Raw genomic sequence first — 21,623 nt, 5'->3', positions numbered from 1 at the left:
TGCTGTGGTGATGCTACAGTTGCTATGGTAACACAACCACTATAGTAACTGATCTGCTGTGGTGATTCTACAGTTGCTATGGTAACACAACTACAGTAATTGATCTGCTGTAGTTATTCTATAGTAGCTATGGTAACACAACAACTACAGTAATTGATCTGTTGTGGTGATTTTACAGTTGCTATGGTAACACAACAACTATAGTAATTGATCTGCTGTGGTGATTCTACAGTTGCTATGGTAACAACAACAGAAATTGATCTCTTGTGGTCATTCTACAGTTGCTATGGGAACACAACTATAGTAATTGATCTGTTGTGGTGATTCTACAGTTGCTATGGGAACACAACCACTAGAATAATTGATCTGTTGTGGTCATTCTACAGTTGCTATGGTAACAACAACAGAAATTGATCTGTTGTGGTTCTACAGTTGCTATGGTAACACAAGTATAGTAATTGGTCTGTTGTGGTGATTCTACCGTTGCTATGGTAACACAACAACTACAGTAATTGATCTGCTGTGGTGATTCTACAGTTGCTATGGTAACACAACTACAGTAATTTAATCAAATGACCCAATACTGTAGTTCTCTGCAACTATAGGGTATATTTTGATACAATACACCACAGTTTACTGTAGTAAAAACTAAGGTACACCACAGTATTCTGTATCATTCATTAACAAGGTTGCAAATACTATAATATATACAGTATAATCTAAACTTATTTGCTGGACTGAAGTGTTTTTCACTTCAGGGATCTGGAATGGCTTCACTAAATGAACCAAAAACAGTGCTATTCAGTAATTATAGTGAAGATAAAGCCGTGCTTTCTATAAACTCCTCCATTGCAGGTCCGTTCAATAAACAGTCATGCTCAGTTTCACTGTTGTCATTGATAAGAGTCTGTATTTTATTATTTAAGTCATGCATGATCCCGTATCACTGTAAATTAAAATGAGGAGATAAAACTTAATTTGGCACAATTTGCAGATGCATAAATGTTTAATATGATATATACATTTTTACAAATTTGATGTGTGAAAAGTTGCAGATGTTGCCCTCCACATCATTTTGTTCATTAGTATTAGTAGTAATAACGTCAAGACATTAATATAAATATCAGATTTTAGGGAGGGAAAACAATGTAATCTTAGAAAGTAAACTTATAAATGAATAATCATTTAGTAAAACAACAGAAAATGCAAATATGACCAACGTTAATGAAATGTAAGTCATATATCTTGCCCTGTTATTAACAAAAAATTACTATAAGGGTTAATTAAGGAAAGTAATGCGTTTTGTTATTTTTGTGTTGCTTATTTGTGTAATAAAGCTTATTTTTCTGCCAAATGTAGGACTGTTTTACACCAAAACTGAAATCTGAAGTGAGTTAAACTGGCTGATGGATGATTTGCTCAAATTAATTTTCAGCAGTGACGCTAATATTGATAGCATCAAAGTACAGGATTAATCTGTTCTTGTGCTGTCAGTGGGATGAAGAAATAAATACGTGTTCACATTTAAGCTTAGAAGCACAGAAAGTTCATTCATTCATTATCCTTCAGCTTGGGCCCTTTATTCATTGAGGGGTTGCCACAGCGGAATGAACCGCCAACTATTCCAGCGTGTTTTACACAGCGGATACCCTTCCAGCTGCAACCCAGTACTGGGAAACACCCACACACTCATACACTATGGCCAGTTTAGTTGATCAATTCCCCTATAGCGCATGTGTTTGGACTGTGGGGGAAACCGGAGCACCCGGAGGAAACCCACACCAACACGGGGAGAACATGCAAACTCCACACTGAAACCCCAACTGACCCAGCCGGGACTCGAACCAGAGACCTTGCTGTGAGGCCACTGAGCTAACCAACTTTCACAACAATTATAATTTCAAAGCAGCTTTATAAAAGATGCGTATCATTATATTACAGTAAAAACTAAAGTTAAGGAGTTATGTAGAGAGTAGAAGTATAAACTTAGATAACCTGCAGGTGTGCGCTCGATATGGGAAAACAAAAGTAACCGGCGTTACTTTTTTGATACATAACGATATTTTCTTGGAAATTTAAAAAAAGCAATCTGATTACGTGACTCGCGTTCCTTGTAATGCGTTTTCCTGTGTGTGTGTGTGTGTGTGTGTGTGTGTGTGTGTGTGTGTGTGTGTGTGTGTGTGTGTGAGAGAGAGAGAGAGAGAGTAGGGTGGTCGTCTGGTGACGTGGCTCGGTGACCTGAGCTCCGGATCTGCTGCAGATTCAAAGTTAAAACTGAGTCGATTCGTTTGAACAGTGAGTATATTGATCTGCTATATTTAACAACTCGATGTCGTTTAAATTCTACCGTGTGTGTCGGGCAGGTCTGGTCACGTTATACCGTCCCTTTCTGATTTCTTCCTGAACATTTCTCGTGAGTTTAGCCTTTGTTTAATGAGGGATCTTAAAGAACCTGTAATCTACAGGAACTATAGACTGTAAGTGTGGTATAAATGTGTAAATCAACGATGATGTGAGACCGCGGTGATGGATGTTATCGTCTGTTGTTCTTCTTCGCAGTTTCTGTGTACAAATCAACATTAGGCTATCTTTAACACGACGTCTGACTTCACTAATGAAGACTTGGTTTTGTTAGGATGTAAATAGACATGAGCTGCTATGGACACGCGTGGAAAACTGTGTTTTTGAACTATACTATAGTAAAGTGTATTTATACTGTATGTTATAATGTTTACAACTCTTCGTTAATGAATGCTGCTGTATTCACTAGAGCCAACTGATAAACTAATAAATACCGTAGAGTTCTTTATTTACTTTTTTTACCACAGTACACTGATGGATTGTGCTATAATATTACCCGATAGTAGTGGATAAATACAGTATTGGGTCATTTGCTTATATTATAAATATGTTACCATAGCAACTCACCACAGATTAATTACTATAGTTGTTACCATAGCAACTGTAGAATCAGTGCAACAGATTAATTACTTTAGTTACCATAGCAAGTGTAGAATCACCACAACGGATCAATTACTATAGTTTTTACCATAGCAACTGTAGAATCAGTGCAACAGATTAATTATTTTAGTTACCATAGAAACTAGAATCAGCACAACCGATCAATTCTTATAGTTGTTACTATAGCAACTGTAGAATCAACACAATACATTAATTACTATAGTTGTTGTTAGCATAGCAACTGTAGAATCATCACAACCGATCAATGCTTGTAGTTGTTTCCATAGCAAGTGTAGAATCACCACAATAGAATAATTACTATAGTTGTTGTTACCATAGCAACTGTAGAATCACCAAAATAGATTAATTACTGTAGTTGTTGTTACCCTAGCAACTGTAGAATCACCACAACAGATTAATTACTGTAGGTGTTGTTACCATAGCAACTGTAGAATCACCACAATAGATTAATTACTGTAGTTGTTGTTACCATAGCAACTGTAGAATCATCACAACCGATCAATGCTTGTAGTTGTTTCCATAGCAAGTGTAGAATCACCACAATAGAATAATTACTATAGTTGTTGTTACCATAGCGACTGTAGAATCACCACAACAGATCAACTCTTATAGTTGTTACCATAGCAACTGTAAAATCACCACAACAGATTAATTGAAATAATGGTTCAGCAACACTAGGTTATTGTATTATAATTGTCTGTAGTATTAAATATATCTAACTGCAGTACATTATTTCAGTGCAGTGATGGTTAAACTCCAGCATTTAGTATATGCAGTTTCCACTCAGAAGCTTTAGCACTCATCCAGCTTGTATTATTGTAACAGCAGCATGAGTGGTGTTGATGAAAGGTCATGTGATGTGAGTTTATATAGGTTAGGACCGATCATAAACGCAGTGATTTACCGTTACAGTAGAGTGTGTGTGTGTGTGTGTGTGTGTTGTAGATCAGTCAGTGATGTCATCGAGAGCGGCGCTGAGCTCAGATGAAGGCCTGATGATGATGCAGGAGCTAGAGGACCGACTGAAGGAGCACACCGATAAACTGGAGCATCTGCATCTGTCTGCACTTCAGCTGCGGGACGCGCTAACAGGGGTGCGTTCTTCATCATCATCATCACTAGAGCTGTGGAGGAAAATCATTTAGCATCGATTCTGAGATCTTCAAAATGCACCGCTATTCTCTCTCACAGCGATTCTGAGCTTAGTGTTTAATGAGTGTAAGAGCAGAGGGTGCTCTAGGCTAGTGTTGGCTAACTCTAGGCTTACTGCAGATGGGGCTTGAGTGCCATCTACTGTTAAACACTAGCCTAGAGTGCTGTCAGCTGATAAACACTAACATAGAGCGGCCTCTGCTGTTAAAAACTAATCTAGAGCGCCATTTGCTGTTAATAACTAGCCTAGAGCGACATCTGCTATTAATATCTAGCCTAGAGTGCCATTTGCTGTTAATATCTAGCCTAGAGCGCCATTTGCTGTTAAAAACTAGCCTAGAGCGCCATCTGCTGTTAATATCTAGCCTAGAGCACTGTCTGCTGTTAAACACTAGCCTAGAGCGCCATTTTCTGTTAATATCTAGCCTAGAGCGCCATCTGCTGTTAATATCTAGCCTAGAGCGCCATTTTCTGTTAATATCTAGCCTAGAGCGCCATCTGCTGTTAATATCTAGCCTAGAGCGCCATTTTCTGTTAATATCTAGCCTAGAGCGCCATTTGCTGTTAAAAACTAGCCTAGAGCGCCATTTGCTGTTAATATCTAGCCTAGAGCGCCATTTTCTGTTAATATCTAGCCTAGAGCGCCATTTGCTGTTAAAAACTAGCCTAGAGCGCCATTTGCTGTTAATATCTAGCCTAGAGCGCCATTTTCTGTTAATATCTAGCCTAGAGCGCCATTTGCTGTTAATATCTAGCCTAGAGCGCCATTTTCTGTTAATATCTAGCCTAGAGCGCCATTTGCTGTTAATATCTAGCCTAGAGCGCCATTTGCTGTTAATATCTAGCATAGAGCCCCATCTGCTGTTAAAAACTAGCCTAGAGCCCCATCTGCTGTTAATATGTAGCATAGAGCGCCGTCTGCTGTTAATATCTAGCCTAGAGCGCCATCTGTTATTAATATCTAGCATAGAGCGCCATCTGCTGTTAAAAACTAACTTAGAGTGCTGTCAGCTGATAAACACTAACATAGAGCGGCCTCTGCTATCTGCTATTAATATCTAGCATAGAGCGCCATTTGCTGTTAATATCTAGCCTAGCGTACCGTCTGCTGTTAAACGCTAGCATAGAGTGCCGTCTGCTGTTAAAATCTAGCCTAGCGTACCGTCTGCTGTTAAACACTAGCCTAGAGCGCCATCTGCTGTTAAACACTAGCCTAGAGCGCCCTCTGCTGAAATTAATCTCAGAGTCGATTGACGAGAGAATAATGATTCATTTTGAAATGCTCAGAGCTGATGCTGTATTGATTTCATGAATGATTTTTCGTCTGGGCACTTATCTCAGGTGTGTGTGATTCTCCCAGAACACTGAAGACCTGCAGCAGTGTCTCTCTGAACACATGGACTGGCTCACACACCTGACGGAGCGCATGGAGAGTCTGCAGATGAACACCGCTGTGTTTGTGCAGGTCAGTTGATCAGACATGCCACAAATGAAGATTTGAAACACATGAAGCAGTTGCATCGCAAAGTCATTCTGTTTTTATGTGTTTAAAAGCCCACATGCTGGCGACACCTGCTGAAATACAGCCAAAACCTTTTTAATTTACAGTGCAAAGCTTTTATTTAGACTATAATAAATGCACTGATGTGTTGTATATCTAATCTCCACCAATCAGCTGTGTGTGTGTGTGTGTGTGTATGTGTGTGTGTGTTGATTTCTGTGTTGATGTGTTTTATATTTGGCACAGATGAACGCCAAGCCCCGCAGTTTCAGGGCCAAAGCGCAGGGCATTCGAAGCGCCACCCACTGGAGCCGCACACGTGTGACTGATGACAGCCAATCAGAGCAGGGCTGGAGTCTGAGCCGCCGGCGCCGCGGCAGTGATGCTGCATCTGAGATGTCCTGTGCCTGGTAGAAAACACGGACACACACTGCATCTGAGATGTTCTGCATCTGGACGTGATAACACAGGGAATTAAAGGGACAGTTCACCCTAAAATAAAAACTGTGTCATCGTTTACTCACACTTGGAAACCTGTAACCATTCACTTCCATTATATTAGAAACCAGTAACCATTGACTTCTATTATTTTGGAAACCAGTAACCATTGACTTCTATTATTTTGGAAACCAGTAACTATTGACTTCCATATTATTGGAAACCGGTAACCATTGACTTCCATATTATTGGAAACCGGTAACTATTGACTTCTATTGTATTGGAAACCTGTAACCATTAACTTCCAAAGTATTGGAAACCGGTAACCATTGACTTCCATAATACTGGAAACCGGTAAACATTGACTTCAATAGTATTGTAAACCGGTAACCATTGACTTCCATAATACTGGAAACCGGTAAACATTGACTTCAATAGTATTGTAAACCGGTAACCATTAACTTCCATAATATTGGAAACCGGTAAACATTGACTTCCATAATATTGGAAACCGGTAAACATTGACTTCCATAATACTGGAAACCGGTAACCAATAACTTCCATAATACTGGAAACCGGTAACCATTAACTTCCATAATACTGGAAACCGGTAACCATTAACTTCCATAATACTGGAAACCGGTAACCATTAACTTCCATAATACTGGAAACCGGTAACCATTAACTTCCATAATACTGGAAACCGGTAACCATTGACTTCAATAGTATTGGAAACCGGTAACCATTGATTTCCATAGTATTTGATTTTCCTACTATGGATGTCAGTGGTTACAGGTTTTCAGCATTCTTCAAAACATCTTCTTTCATGTCTCAACAGCAGAAGAAACCACTTGAGGGAAAGTAAACAGATCAAATGTTCATTTTTTGTGAACCGTCTCTTTAACACAAGAGCGTTATCTCTCTGTGTGTGTGTGTGTATGTGTGTGTGTGTGTGTGTGTGTGTGTGTGTGTGTGTGTGTGTGTGTGATTACCACTGAGTGTTGACTCTCCTGTATTCACGAAACATTTAATATTGATGCAGAAATAAAACAGATGTTGCTGTAAAACTGCTTGTTTGTGTGTGTTTGCAGGAGTGAAACAGCAGAGGGCAGCAGAGTCAGACTGTGTGTGTGTCTGTGTGTGTGTATTTGTCAGAGTGTTTGTCTTTGTGTGTGTGTGTGTGACCAGCCACTGGGATATAATAATAGTAATCAGAAGGAATGTTTTACATCCCTTATGAAAGTTAACCATGATTTTACTCTAGTAAAAGTGCAGTAATCATGGTTAATTTGTGTTTACCACAGTATACCATGGTAATCATACATTAAAGCTGTTTATCCTCAAAGAATTTCCTAATCATTTCCTAATGTATTGTAAACATGCATATGAATGAGTGTGTGTGTGTGTGTGTGTGTGTGTGTGTGTGTGTGTGTGTGTGTGTGTGTGTGTGTGTGTGTTGTGTTGTGTGTGTGTGTGTGTGTGTGTGTGTGTTGTGTGTGTGTGTGTGTGTGTGTGTACGTGCGTGTGCGCGTGCGTGTGTTGTTTTGCTAATGCACTCTGCTAATGCAGTCTGCAAATGAGTCTAAAATAAAAGTGCCTGAATGGAAAGTGCTTGTTGATGTGTCCGAAACACTGCTGCTCTTCTGAACGCTGTGAAACTGATGCTTTATTCACCTGTCACCGACAGCAGATCACTGTTGTGCTCATTCACTGATGTTTACCACACACACACACACACACACACACACACACTTCTGTAAACATGAGGATAATAGCACACATGATGACCAGACACACACATTTCCCTTTGACAGAAGAGCGTCTAGTGTACAACTAATCTCATATTAAAGTTGTCATCAAGTGCTCTTTTTTTATTGGATGTTTGACGTAATGTCATCATGATGAGAGGGCGGGGCATATAGTAGCTCCTCCCCCTGTTGAAAATCAGTCAGTAGTGTGTTGTTTATCCTCACAGCTCTTCCAGTGAGAGTGGATGAGCACAAGCGCATCAGCCAATGAAAACAAGGGGGCGGGGCATGCCAGACACCAGAGAGCATTTGATTGGTCAGAAGGTTTGATGGGAAACTGAAGTATGAGGTGACGACAAACACAAAAACAATTGCTGCGTCGCCAATTCGCATACTCTCCATCCTAAATAGTATTTGAAGATAGGATTAGTATGTCCCAAATCGTAGTATGTTAGAAAGAGTATGCCAAAGGTTCCTGGATGGTTTAGCAAGTGTAGCACAGTCCACACTCTGATATTGACCACAGTACATTATTGTTTATTCGATGACAGCCTGCATACTCTTTTGTTACACACTCAAAAGTATATGTTCTTCCTTCACAAAACAAGTACATACGTTTAGGGCGCAGCATTCGATTCATTTAGGAGGAAGAGACGATGGTTATATCAGGGTTATATCTGCTACATGTGGGTAGATTATAGATATCCTTCAGACTGATACTGACTCTTTATTTTCATTTCAAGAGGACTTTAAAGTCTGCATAACATCAGTGTTTACTTTGCTAGTGTACAGTTACTCTTAATGTGAAGAATTTAAATAAATTTAACATTTATATATATATATATATATTCATTCATTCATTTTCTTTTCCGCTTATATTCCATTTATTAATCAGAGGTCACCACAGCGGAATGAACCGCCAACTTATCCAGCACGTTTTACATAGCGGATGCCCTTCTAGCTGCAACCCATCTCTGGGAAACCTCCATACACACTCACTCACACTCATACACTACAGACAATTTAGCTTATCCAATTCACCTGTACCATGTGTTTGGACTGTGGGGGAAACCGGAGCACCCGGAGGAAACCCACACCACCACTGGGTGAACATGCAAACTCCACACAGAAACACACACTGACCAGCGACCTTCTTGCTGTGAGGCAACAACACTACCTACTGCGCTAGTGCGTCACCCATATATATATATATAAATTATTTTGTACACAGAACTTTATTTTACACTGCAAAAATGCTTTTCTTAGAGTTTTTGTCTTGTTTCAAGTCCAAATATCTCAAATTTGTAAATCAAGAAGCGTTTTCTAGACAAGCAGAATATATAGTCCTGTTTTTATAGTCTAAATGATGAGCTTTACATTGAAACAAGAAAAATAATCTAACAATGGTGCTGTTGAGCTGCTGATTAGTATCTGTTTAAACAGCCTGATCTCACGAGAAAGCGTTAGTATTTTACGTTTGGTCAGTTTAGTGGCTAATTTGTATGAATTCGTATGAGTTCAGTCGTACGAAATTATACGATTTTAAAAAGGAGGCGTGGCACCTAACCCCACCCCTAAACCAACCATCATTGGGGGATGAGCAAATCGTACTATATTGTACGAATTAGATTGTATGAATTAGCCACTAAATCAAAAAGTTACGAATTGGCGTGAGATTGTGTTGGTTTGAACCAGGGGTGTCAAACGTGAGGCAAGTGGGCCGAATCAAGCCCACAAACGAATATAATGCGGCCCGCGAGATGATTCTGTAAAGTATAATGATGAGCTGCAATCATTCAATAAAAGAATCTGCAGTTCCAATAGCAAACTGTTCATTTCATCCGATCCAGCAGCCTAAATCAGCGTCAGTTTGACAGCCATCTCAGACAGAAAGCCCTCATCTATACTGTCACACTGAGGTGATCTCAACAGGAAACAGAACTATTTTACGTCTTGTCAGTGTAGTGGCTAATTCGTGCGGGTTCAGTCGTATGTGGCACCCAGGCACACCCCTAAACCCAACCCTCATTGGTGGATAAGCAAATTTTGCTAAATTGTAGGAATGAAATCGTATGAATTCATCCAAATCAGCCACTGTGTCCATAACCACATATCTTTGTGATCAGCTTTTCTCTGTAATGAGCATAAATAAAAGAAAGCTCATGCACAAGCACTTGAGTCACATCCTGAAGTTGACTGCCACCTGATGCGCTGGTGAAAGCTAAAACACACCAGATATCAGGAGTCAAATAAACTGTGCAACCTCACATTAAGTGCTGCATGAGACACCCTGATATAGTTCTGCAGACGTCCCAAGTCTCCCGGAAGATCCAGGAGTGTCCTTCATATGTATAGAAACTCCCTGATGCCTGCAAACCAACGATACTCTACTGGAAATCGCACGTCTCACCTGCCCCCCGATATGTTGCGCACCCCTCTCTCTCCCCACCTGTCTTCACATACGCCGCAGTGCAATTCCCTGCCCCCCCCCAAGATACATAGCACAACAACCCCCCCGCCCCCCAAACACACACACTCTATAAATACGTTGCACATACGTCATTGATCTGTATTTCTCTAGCGCTTCTACAGTGTAGATTGTGTGGCAGCAGCTGAACACAGAAGTTCTAGTAAACTGAAGCGGTGTCAGTCCAGTGTTCAGAGCTGAAGTTCAGTTCAGTGTGGTTTAATCTTCACTGCTGAAAATCCAAACACTGAAGAGCAAATCCATCCATGAGCAGCTACACAAGACCCAAACCAAGCAGACCAGTGGAGACAGTGGAGGAACAAACTTCACCGATTGACCAAAGTGAAGGAGAAAACCTGGAGAGAAACCAGGATCAGCTGGACACCACCATTCTGGCCAAACTTCCTGTGCAGAGCTGCAGTCTAGGCACCGGAGAATGCTGGACGTCCATCGTGGAGAACTGCAGGTGTGAGTAGGTCACCGGCTGGCCCATGGGATCAATGCAGAGATTCGTCTGTCACTGGGGTCTTTCAGGGATCAGTCTCACGCTCTCCACTCCTCCAAGACCACTATAGCATCTGCTCAGGATACGGCCTGGTCCAGGATTATGGAGACCACTAGAAGTGCTCTGTTGTTGGCATCATCTCTTCACAGGTCTGGGATCGCATCAATGACGCTGCACACTCAGTAGAGGCCTCGGGATGAGTATCCCCAGGAGGAAATAGAGAATACAGAGAATAATTAGCGTAGCTGCTGTTCATAGTGTCTATAAACAGTGCTATAAATGAAAACAGCAGTTATATGAGCAAACATAGAGACGAACATGTAAAGTATGAGTATTTCTAACAGTGTCTGGTGCATTAAGACAGGAGGAGTGTGTCCTACAGGTGGTTTGTCAAGCCCACTCACCTACACGGAGCACACTCATGCATGATACTGCTATGTGATGCTCTGTGTGTGTGCTTTACTAAAGAGATCGGTCTTTAATCTAGTGTTGAACTGCGAGAGTGTGTCTGAGCCTCGGACGTTATCAGGAAGGCTATTCCAGCGTTTAGGAGCCATAAATGAGAAGGCTCGACCTCCTTTACTTGACTTTGCTATTCTGGGTACTACCAGAAGCCCTGAGTTTGGAGATCTTTAAGAGCGAGGTGGTGAGATAAACACGAGCTCGATTATTTAAAGCTTTAAAAGTAAGAAGCAATATTTTATAACCAATAAGGAACTTCCTTCACATGTTCATCCAGTCAGAGTGTGTGTGTGTGTGTGTGTGTGTGTTCACAGCGGAAACCAGCACACTTCCTCACTGGTGTCACACACTCTCTCGCTCTCTCTCTCTGTCACACACACGATCTCCCAGAGTTATTCTATTCTGTTCCACATACTGAAGGAGGTGTGTGTGATGTCTGTGTGCTGAGTCTCCACCCGTAACACACACACACACACACTCACACACACACACAGCGCAGGATTGATTAGTGTTTCTGTCCTCCACTGATACTGTAATCTACAGCAGATCTTCAACACACACTCCAACAGCACACAACAACTTCTGCATCCTTAAGCAAAACAATCATTCTAGGGTGACACGGTGGCTCAGTGGTTAGCACTGTGGCCTCACAGCAAGAAGGTCACTGGTTCGAGCCTCGGCTGGGTCAGTTGGTGTTTCTGTGTGGAGTTTGCATGTTCTCCCTGCGTTGTTGTGGGTTTCCTTCAGGTGCTCCGGTTTCCCCCACAGTCCAAACACATGCACTATAGGGGAACTGATCAACTAAATTGGCTTTAGTGTGTGTATGTGTGTGTGTGTGTGTGTGTGTGTGTGTGTGTGTGTGTGTGTGTGTGTGTGTGTGTGTGTGTGTGTGTGTGTGTGTGAATGAGTGTGTATGGGTGTTTCCCAGTACTGGGTTGCAGCTGGAAGGGCATCCACTGCGTAAAACATGACGATATGTTTTGCTTGTCTATAAATGTTTCTTGATTTAAGGGTTTTTCAGATATGTGCAGATATTTTTGCAGTGTGATTATTGTGGAAAGTGATATACAAATACACTTGAATTGAACACACACGACATCAGTGTTGTTGTTCATGAGCTGAAAGAACAAGGTCATATCAGTCAGCCGCCTCATTAAACATTCATTTATTTATCATTTAAATACAAATGAGTACAGTATAGCGAGTGTTTAGTTTGCTGATAAACACAGTCAGCTGATCTCCTGAATACTGCATGTGTCTTTACACACTGCTGTCACTCACATAACTACTCAAAACAACTCAACACACACAATAAATATAATAATAAGAGAAACAGAATCGGCCTGAAATAAACATACAGTTCTGTTACTGTAATGACGGAGTCACACGTTTATGCTTTATTAATATAAATGAACCATTAAATGCACATTAAATTAACTTAGAATTATCCAGTCTTCTGTTCCTCTTAAAAAATACTATAGTAACCGATTTTAACTGATTTTTGAACCAAACTAAAAGTGTATTATACTATATGTTATTGTGTCTACTACTGTTTGTTAATTGATGTAAAAAATACTGTAGTATACTTTAGTTTTTACTACAGTAAACTGCGGTGTATTGTAATATACTCTGTAGTCCATTTGTTTATATTACTATAGTTGTTGTGTTACCATAGCAACTGTAGAATCATCACAACATATGAATTGCTGTATTTGTTGTTACCATAGCAACTGTAGAATCACCACAACAGATCAATTACTGTAGTAGTTGTGTTACCATATCAACCGCAGAATGGCCACAACAGATCAATTACGTTAGCTATTGTGTTACCTTATCAACTGTAGAACCACAACAACAGATCAATTATTGTAGTTGTTGTGTTACCATAGCAACTGTAGAATCAGCACAACAGATCAATTATTGTAGTTGTTGTGTTACCATAGCAACTGTAGAATCACAACAGATCAATTATTGTAGTTGTTGTGTTACCATAGCAACTGTAGAACTACAACAGATCATTTACTGTAGTGGTTGAGTTACCATAGCAACTGTAAAATCACCACAGCAGATTAATTACTATAGTGGTTGTGTTACCATAGCAACTGTAGAACCACCACAACAGATCAGTTACTGTAGTTGTTGTGTTACCATAGCAACTGCAGAATCACCACAACAGATCAATTACTGTAGTAGTTTTGTTACCATAGCAACTGTAGAATCACAACAACAGATCAATAACTATAGTTGTTGTGTTACCATAGCAACTGTAGAATCACTTCGAACACTTTACTATCGTATGGTTTGAAAGTAGAATGTAGTATTGAGAATCAGAATACAGTGTAGTATTTACTGTAAATGACTATAGTATTTGTTCATGTGTGCAGTGAGGTCTTGCAATTATAATACAGCAGTTAAGAAACGAACTAACTGACTGTTTCTAAATATGTCCGTTGTTCATCAAGACAAAGATGCTTTAACTTCCTTTCTCAGAGACTTCCTCCATCAGACGTCTCAGTTCTGCAGAAATCCAGAAGTGAAACTGAGTGAAATCAGCATTTCTGACTGAGAGTTGAGTTTCAGCAATACACTCACTGCAAACACAAGAGCCTGCACACACTTCTGCAAAACTCACAATACACACCTACACACAGTTTCCATAAGATACCAATACGAGAAGCACTCAAACACAGAGCACTTGTGTGCTAATTATGATAATGCAGTACATTTTTGATTCATATTGCTCTCTGTTAGCCTAAAGTTAGGTTAGGCTGTGGTGAAATGACACCTTGAGCAATGTATATTAGGTTTTGCAAAAATGTGGGCAGTCTTACATCTTCAGTGAGTACGAGTCGATAACCACAGCAGTCGTGATCTTACAGGCCTGATAATTCAACACCAGCATACTTCACTATTAAACAGAATACTATTCGAAAAACTGGAGGTGAGAACGCAAGCAATTCACATTTATTGTTGTATTTACACACATAAATTATTAAAAAGTTTCAGAAATGATCTACAGAAACTACAATTAGACATCTCTAGCTCTAGAAGAAGTGGAGTGTGCTGTACTGTTGAGATTCTCCACTGTGCTGTTTGTTCACCTCTAATAAATAAGCTACGCCTCAGAAGATCAAGACCAAACGTAATGAACGCGGTGGATTCTGGAGGCGTGAGACGGGAGCGCAGACAGATGCTCAAGACAGTTCTGGAGGAAATAATAATAATAGAAGAAGAATACTAAAGCACTGTGATGACAGACTGACAATCAGCACAACAACATTTCACATCTGCAAACATGGAGAGCTGCAGACCAACATTAATGACACAAAGACCCTCACACACACATTTATATCTGCAGACCAACATTAATGACACAAAGACCCTCACACACACATTTATATCTGCAGACCAACATTAATGACACAAAGACCCTCACACACACACATTTATATCTGCAGACCAACATTAATGACACAAAGACCCTCACACACACACATTTATATCTGCAGACCAACATTAATGACACAAAGACCCTCACACACACATTTATATCTGCAGACCAACATTAATGACACAAAGACCCTCACACACACACATTTATATCTGCAGACCAACATTAATGACACAAAGACCCTCACACACACACATTTATATCTGCAGACCAACATTAATGACACAAAGACCCTCACACACACACATTTATATCCGCAGACCAACATTAATGACACAAAGACCCTCACACACACATTTATATCTGCAGACCAACATTAATGACACAAAGACCCTCACACACACATTTATATCTGCAGACCAACATTAATGACACAAAGACCCTCACACACACATTTATATCTGCAGACCAACATTAATGACACAAAGACCCTCACACACACATTTATATCTGCAGACCAACATTAATGACACAAAGACCCTCACACACACATTTATATCTGCAGACCAACATTAATGACACAAAGACCCTCACACACACACACACATTTATATCTGTCAAATCATCTGAGGAAACTACATCACTGTAGTGCAGATACTGATGAAGCGCATGCGCACACTTTACACACTAAAGCTGTTTACATCATCGTTTCTCTGCATTTTTTCTCATCAGATAAATCCTGCTCTGTTGTCTATATACATTTTATGCACAGTTTTCTAAATGTCTGCACATGTTGGTGTTTCTTTTGAGCGTTTTTATGCAAAATTCCAAAATAGGTGGATGGAAACAGCTACTGTATAATTTGCACACAGGGGATGAGCTCTTCTGAATGGAGTGTGCTGCATGACTACTGAGACCTTCATGGCCCGTTTCCACTGAGTGGTAGGGTATGGTTCGGTACTCTATTATGGCCGTTTCTACTGTCAAAAGGCGTACCAAACCGAACCGTACCGTACTGTACCACTTTTTCGGCACTCTTTGCAAAGGGTACCAAAAGGCGGAGCTAGACGCGCAGCTGAACGCTATTGGTTTACAGAGATACGTCATTCACTCGCAACAAGTTGGAATGAAAACTAAGGAACTGCCATGTTTTAAATACACAGCCAAGAGATTACACCGTAATAATATATACATATAATAACGAGCCATGGTCGACACGGGCTCAAACAAACCTTGTCGTCGTCTTGATGAACAGCCACAAAGCCAAGAAGAGCAGAATCTGCCGTGTTCTGTTGTTGTTTAACAAGCCCGTCTAAAAGTGAGAGTGGTTTCACTTTGTCCAGAGAGCTTGTGATCTCGCCAAATTTGAAATAACAAACCTTTTTGAGCTCTCATTAATAACGTGCTCGTGATTATTGAAGCGCTTTGATATCCAATCCTGTCAAAAAGGAACAAACGCAAGAGTGAAGCGTGAAAAAACAAAGGAGAAGCCGGAAAAAACAGCAGCAAATGATGCGTCAGCAACCTCAAACATGAACACACTGCCATGTTGAACTATTATCTTCATCTTCTGGACTATTGTGAACTCAGAATGAGGGAATTACTGTCTAACAGAGGCTACATGTGCTGCTGAAGATTACAGACACAGATGAGAGGTTTACACTGACTCTGGGCTATATTTCATGTTGTTTTTGATCCTAAATAAGGACGAAATGTCTGTTGTGTAGTTTATCTGTAGTTGGTAACATATCGGAGACTGTAAGGGGCTGTATGTGTTCATATGTTCATTTATTTATTTATTTAATATAATTACAGACGTTACAGTAGGCTGTTTCACACTGTCATTGATCTGCAGTTATAATCAACTCATGTTCATAGTAAAGTTAGTAATAAACATTTATACACAAGTATTGATGTGTGTAAAGCATCTGTTTTGTGAGAAGAGCTTCTCATATGATATGTGAGCGACCTGTACAGCTTTACTGTAGACATTTTCCAGAGCGAAAATGACGTCATCTGAAACTTTGTCATACACCACGCCCACCAAAAGAGTACCGTTGGTACCCTTTCAGCAGTGGAAACGCAAGCCTGATAAAGGTGACCCGTACTAACCTGTACTGTACTAACCTGTACCACTCAGTGGAAACGAGCCATAATTAGCTAAGGTGTCTTTAACTGAACTAAAAAGCTCAATCGTTCAAGACAGAGGCCCTCCAGAACTGAAATGGGACAGCCATTTGCATCCGATGCGTGAATGCACATTACCTGATCTTCCTGTAATCCAGCATTTTGCAGTCCCCCACACTGCACATTTGGTATGTTTTACATCATACGTTTGTTCTAATTCGACAACAAGTGCCATGCAAAGCGGACATTCCATGAGTTTATTTCCCGTGAGAACTGGGATTGAGACACGCTGCTGTAAACACAGTGTTGTTGACGCTCTAGCGAATGGAGGCCCAGCTGAAGGTGCCGATGGAGATGAGTGTCTGACAGGTGCTGGAGGAGAGCCACACCGTCTCCATCAGACTGAAGTGAAGGAATCCCAATGCAAACCCAGCTGCCACGTCTGTAAGGTGATGCTGACCCAGCAGAACCCGGGACAGACCCACCAGCGCGGCCCATAGCACCAGCAGGACCCGGAGTGGCACCGCCAGCACCAGGTGGGACAGCAGGAACCGGGACACCAGCGCCGCCCTGCTGGCGTGACCCGCCGGGAACGAGTATCTGTCCAGAGCCACACAGTCCAGGAGCCCAGGGCTGATGTCCCAAGGGCCTCTGCGCTGCACTAGCTTCTGGACCCCCGCCACCGTCAGCACATCCAGAACCAGACCTGGAGACGAAACAACAGATGGGACACTGAGAAGAAGAGGGCACTCAGGAGTCTCCTGTGTCTCTGTCAAGACAAGCAGACCTTTTCCACTCAGAAACAATGATCAACACTGATTTCAGAAATTGACTCTCCATGTCCGAGGTTAAGGTTAGGTACAGATTTCTTGGAATGAGCAGGGCTGAAGGGTTATGCTCAGACACAGATTTAGCATAGGTAGGGATAAAGGTTATGGTTAAGGTTAGGCAGGGGTTTGGTGGTATACAGTGCTTAATTTGTAAATTGCGAGGTCCCGGAACAGACCAGGGTAACGGATCAGGCATGTTACCACAGGAGGGAGAGGTGTTGGACGAAAGTGAAGAGGGTTAGGGAGTTGCAGAAGAAAGTGAAGAGAGGAGGGGGATCAGTAAAATGAGGATCCAGATCCCGCTTGGTCCAGCACAAATTAAGCCCTGGAGGTATAGGTGTGTTTGTGCGTAAGGCAAGGTTAGGCACATAACCTTGTAATGAGTAGGGTTAGAGGTGGTTTTGGTTAGGCACAGGTTTAGTGGTACAGGTAAGGTTAAGGTTAGGCATAGGATTGCTAGTATTTGTAGGTTTAAGGGTGGTGTAAATTTAGGCACAGATCTGTTGGAATGAGTAGGGTTGTAGGTGGGTTTTGGTGAGGAACTGGTTTAGTGGTATAGGTAAGGTTAAAGGTTAAGTTTAGGCATGAGAGGTTAAACAAGATTAGTGGCATGCATAGGTTTGAGGCTATGTATAGGATTGGATGGTATGTGTAGGTTTAAGTATAGGGTAAAGTTGAGCAAAGGTTTGATGGTATAGGTAGAATAATGGATGGGTTAATGTAGGCAGAGATTTGGTGGTAGGAGCAAGTTTAAATGTGGGTTAAGATTAGGCACAGGATTGTTGATTGTTGGTTGATTAATGGGTAGGTTAAGGTTAGGCAATGATAAAGATAACCCCAGAAGTGAAAGCTGCAGTAGTGTGTAGATGTGGTGTCTCACCCATCAGCAGGTTGATCAGGACCTCCTGTCCCGCTGGTGTGCTGCTCTGACAGAGACACAGCAGCGTCCCGCAGACCCAGGTGAGGCCGTGTCCTGTCAGCGCCAGCAGGGAGACCACGGATCGGCTGCTGCCCCAGGAGGAGGAGCCGTGCCGGCAGACGCCCAGACGCTTGGACAGGCAGATGTCGATGGCCAGCAGCGAGCTGATGGCGATGCCTCTGAAGGACGGGTTGAGCAGCATACAGTCCTCATCCGGCAGTCGCCCTGCATCCCTGCGCTCTGCTGTGTCTGGCGAGCCCTCGCTCGGGGGGGTCTGTGGGCTCTGTGGGCCTTTATTCTGACCCGCTCTTCTGGATCCTCTGCTGTTTTGCGGCAGGACATTCAGGGACAGAAATTCAGGGCGAGCCAGAGCACCGCTGCCTCGATCTTTCAGTCGACAGCGACTCGAGTTCAGACGCATCCTGAGGTTCTGTCCTACAGCAGAATGAGGATATATATATATTAATGCAGAATATTACACAGCTGTCTGGAACATTTAATTCTGATGGGTCAGTTGTAACATTCCAATGTATAATATTCCCAGATAACAACCACTGAATAAGACGGACTCATCAGAGAAGACTGAGAATCACTTTGACCATCAGAGAATATGTTCATGTATGTGTGTGTATATATATAGCCTAAGCTGGTTGGCTGGTTTTAGCTGGTTGGTTTCCAGCCATTTCCATCCTGGTCTTAGGTGGTCAGGCTGAAAAATGACTAGCTAAAACAAGCCTGGTTTGACCAGCCTGGTTTAAGATGGACATAGCTGTTTTTTTCGGCTGGGAGCCTGGCTAGGCTGGTCAAGTTGGTTTTAGCTGGTCATATCCCAGCCAGACCAGCTAATATCAAGTTGGAAATGACTGGAAACCAGCCTGGAAGTGGCCAAAACCCCTCTAAAACCAGCCTGGTTGACCAGCTAAAACCAGCCAACCAGCCTAGGCTGGTTTAAGCTGTTTTTTCAGTAGGGACAACAGCGCTCTGCTTCTTATTCAATGTGTTCACTGACAGTCAAGGTGATTCTCAGTTCCCGGATTCAGTGGTTGTTATCTGGGAATAACATACCTTGGAATGCCATGACTGATCAATCAGAATCAAGTATTCCAGACAGCCATGTAATATATAAGGAATAAAATACATCCAGGAGCTTGTTATCACACAATAAAGCCCAACAGGTTTATCAACACCCTAACGCAAAGCGAAGCACAAACCGAAGGCTTCGTTCTGCGAAAACAACTGGCAGGATGTACTTTATCCTGCTTATTACACGGCTACTTGCCAGAAAATGTAAAAAAATAGACATTTTTTTGCCAAATTCAGTAATTAAACTCAAAGCTGACAGAAATGAAAACAGTCGTTTTTGACAACTATTGGGTTTATTATACTGCTGTAGTAAAAACGAAAGTATAGTACAGTATTTATTACCGTTTAGCAGTACTTCATACTACAGTGCGCTGCAGCATTCCTTAACAAAAAGTTGTAAACACTATAATACATACAGCGTAATACACTTTACTATAGTATGGTTAAAACACTATAGTACTTTATATTAATATGGTGTGTTTTCATATTGGGATTTAACTCACTTCTAGGCCCTTTAATCGTTGTTTTATACACACACACACACACACGCACACATACGCACACACACACAAATGATCTTACTCGGGGATTTTACGTTTATGGTTTGGTTTGTTGGATTTAACTCGGCTAACAAAATGATGAAATGAAGGACAGAAAGGCGTTTTTTAAGAACACAAACAGAGCAATGGCTGCAGTCAGCCGCAGGTTTAGGCGTGATGTGAAGCCTGATCTTCTCCTACCTGAGAGTCTGCTGGAGATGAAGATCAGATCAGATAATGGTGATCTACAGCTTCACTTCACGCGCTGAAAACACATTATATTCGGTGTATTTGTCCGCTCAGCTTCAGCACCAGCAGCACCCGCTCGAAGCAGAGTTACCGATGCTACTATGGGGAGGGAGCGCGTGTGCTTTATGAATATTCATTAGCGTTCAGTAGCTCCGCTGATTGGATGGGTGGCAGGAAGCTAACGAATGAGGCCACTGCTTATTAACATAAGTATGATCACATGGCTAGACACTTCAGTAACGCAGCGACTGTAACGTCACGTGTCTTCATGAATATTAATGAGCTCTGCCATCGCCGTAGTGGGAGTAGTACTCTGGTCAGCATTTTGCTGATGTTCGGCGTTCTCCAAGGTGCTTAAACACGGACGTTTTTATTGTCTAAGTTCATCCCATCATTTAGTTGATAAAAATTCTTGTGTTATTTCTGTCTGCAACATTTCAAACAGACAAAAGCTGAACAAAACAAAACACAATTAGACAAAAGACTCATTTTTTTCTTTAGTTATTTTTGTATAGTAAAAATATTTAGTACAGATGCTTATCGTCTTTATGCATCGCTTTTGCATTTATATAAAACCTGTAAGTTTTTAATAAAAACTGTATGAAGTACAAATTTGTGTACTAAATATTTTTACTAAATAAGATACCTGATGAACCAAATTAAACAGTCTTTGTCTATTTTCACAAATTTTGGTTTACTTTTACAAAATATCTGTATATAAATACTACTATATATACAGATCTGTTTATATCTGTATGTATAATAATATTTACAGCACATTTTTAATAAATACTGTAGTATACTTTAGTTTCTACTACAGTAAACTTTGGTGTGTTCTGGTATAATATACGCTGTAGTGTAGAAACGTTTGTACAGTATTTTGTTGTTTATATTACAATAGTTGCTGTGTTACCATAGCAACTGTTGAATCACCACAACAGATCAATTGCTGTAGTTGTGTTACCATAGCAACTGTAGAATCACCACAACAGATCAATTGCTGTAGTTGTGTTACCATAGCAACTGTAGAATCACCACAAGAGATCAATTGCTGTAGTTGTGTTACCATAGCAACTGTAGAATTACCGCAACAAATTTATTACTAAAGTTGTTACCATAGCAACTGTAAATCACCGCAATAGATCAATTACTGTAGTTTCTGTTACCATAGCAACTTTAGAACCACCACAACATATTTATTAATATAGATGTTGTGTTACCATAGCAACT

At 41.1% G+C, this 21,623-nt stretch overlaps 1 protein-coding gene across 1 annotated transcript; it reads right to left on the bottom strand.

The window, feature by feature from the left end:
• Positions 1-16,564: 16,564 nt before the first annotated feature.
• On the bottom strand, positions 16,565-20,469 carry LOC130228690 (inactive phospholipid phosphatase 7). Its single transcript, XM_056457130.1, has 3 exons — positions 20,346-20,469; positions 18,484-18,957; positions 16,565-17,479 (listed from the first exon to the last, which is right to left on the bottom strand). Exons 2-3 carry the CDS (start codon positions 18,941-18,943, stop codon positions 17,091-17,093), a joined length of 849 nt encoding a protein of 282 aa, XP_056313105.1. The 5' UTR covers positions 18,944-18,957; positions 20,346-20,469; the 3' UTR covers positions 16,565-17,090.
• Between the last annotated feature and the right edge of the window lie 1,154 nt (positions 20,470-21,623).

Source organism: Danio aesculapii, chromosome 5, assembly GCF_903798145.1.
Source record: "Danio aesculapii chromosome 5, fDanAes4.1, whole genome shotgun sequence".
In the NCBI taxonomy this organism is placed as follows: domain Eukaryota; kingdom Metazoa; phylum Chordata; class Actinopteri; order Cypriniformes; family Danionidae; genus Danio; species Danio aesculapii.
Note: the sequence above shows the minus strand (reverse complement) of the source record. Positions and strands in the feature narration are given on the sequence as shown.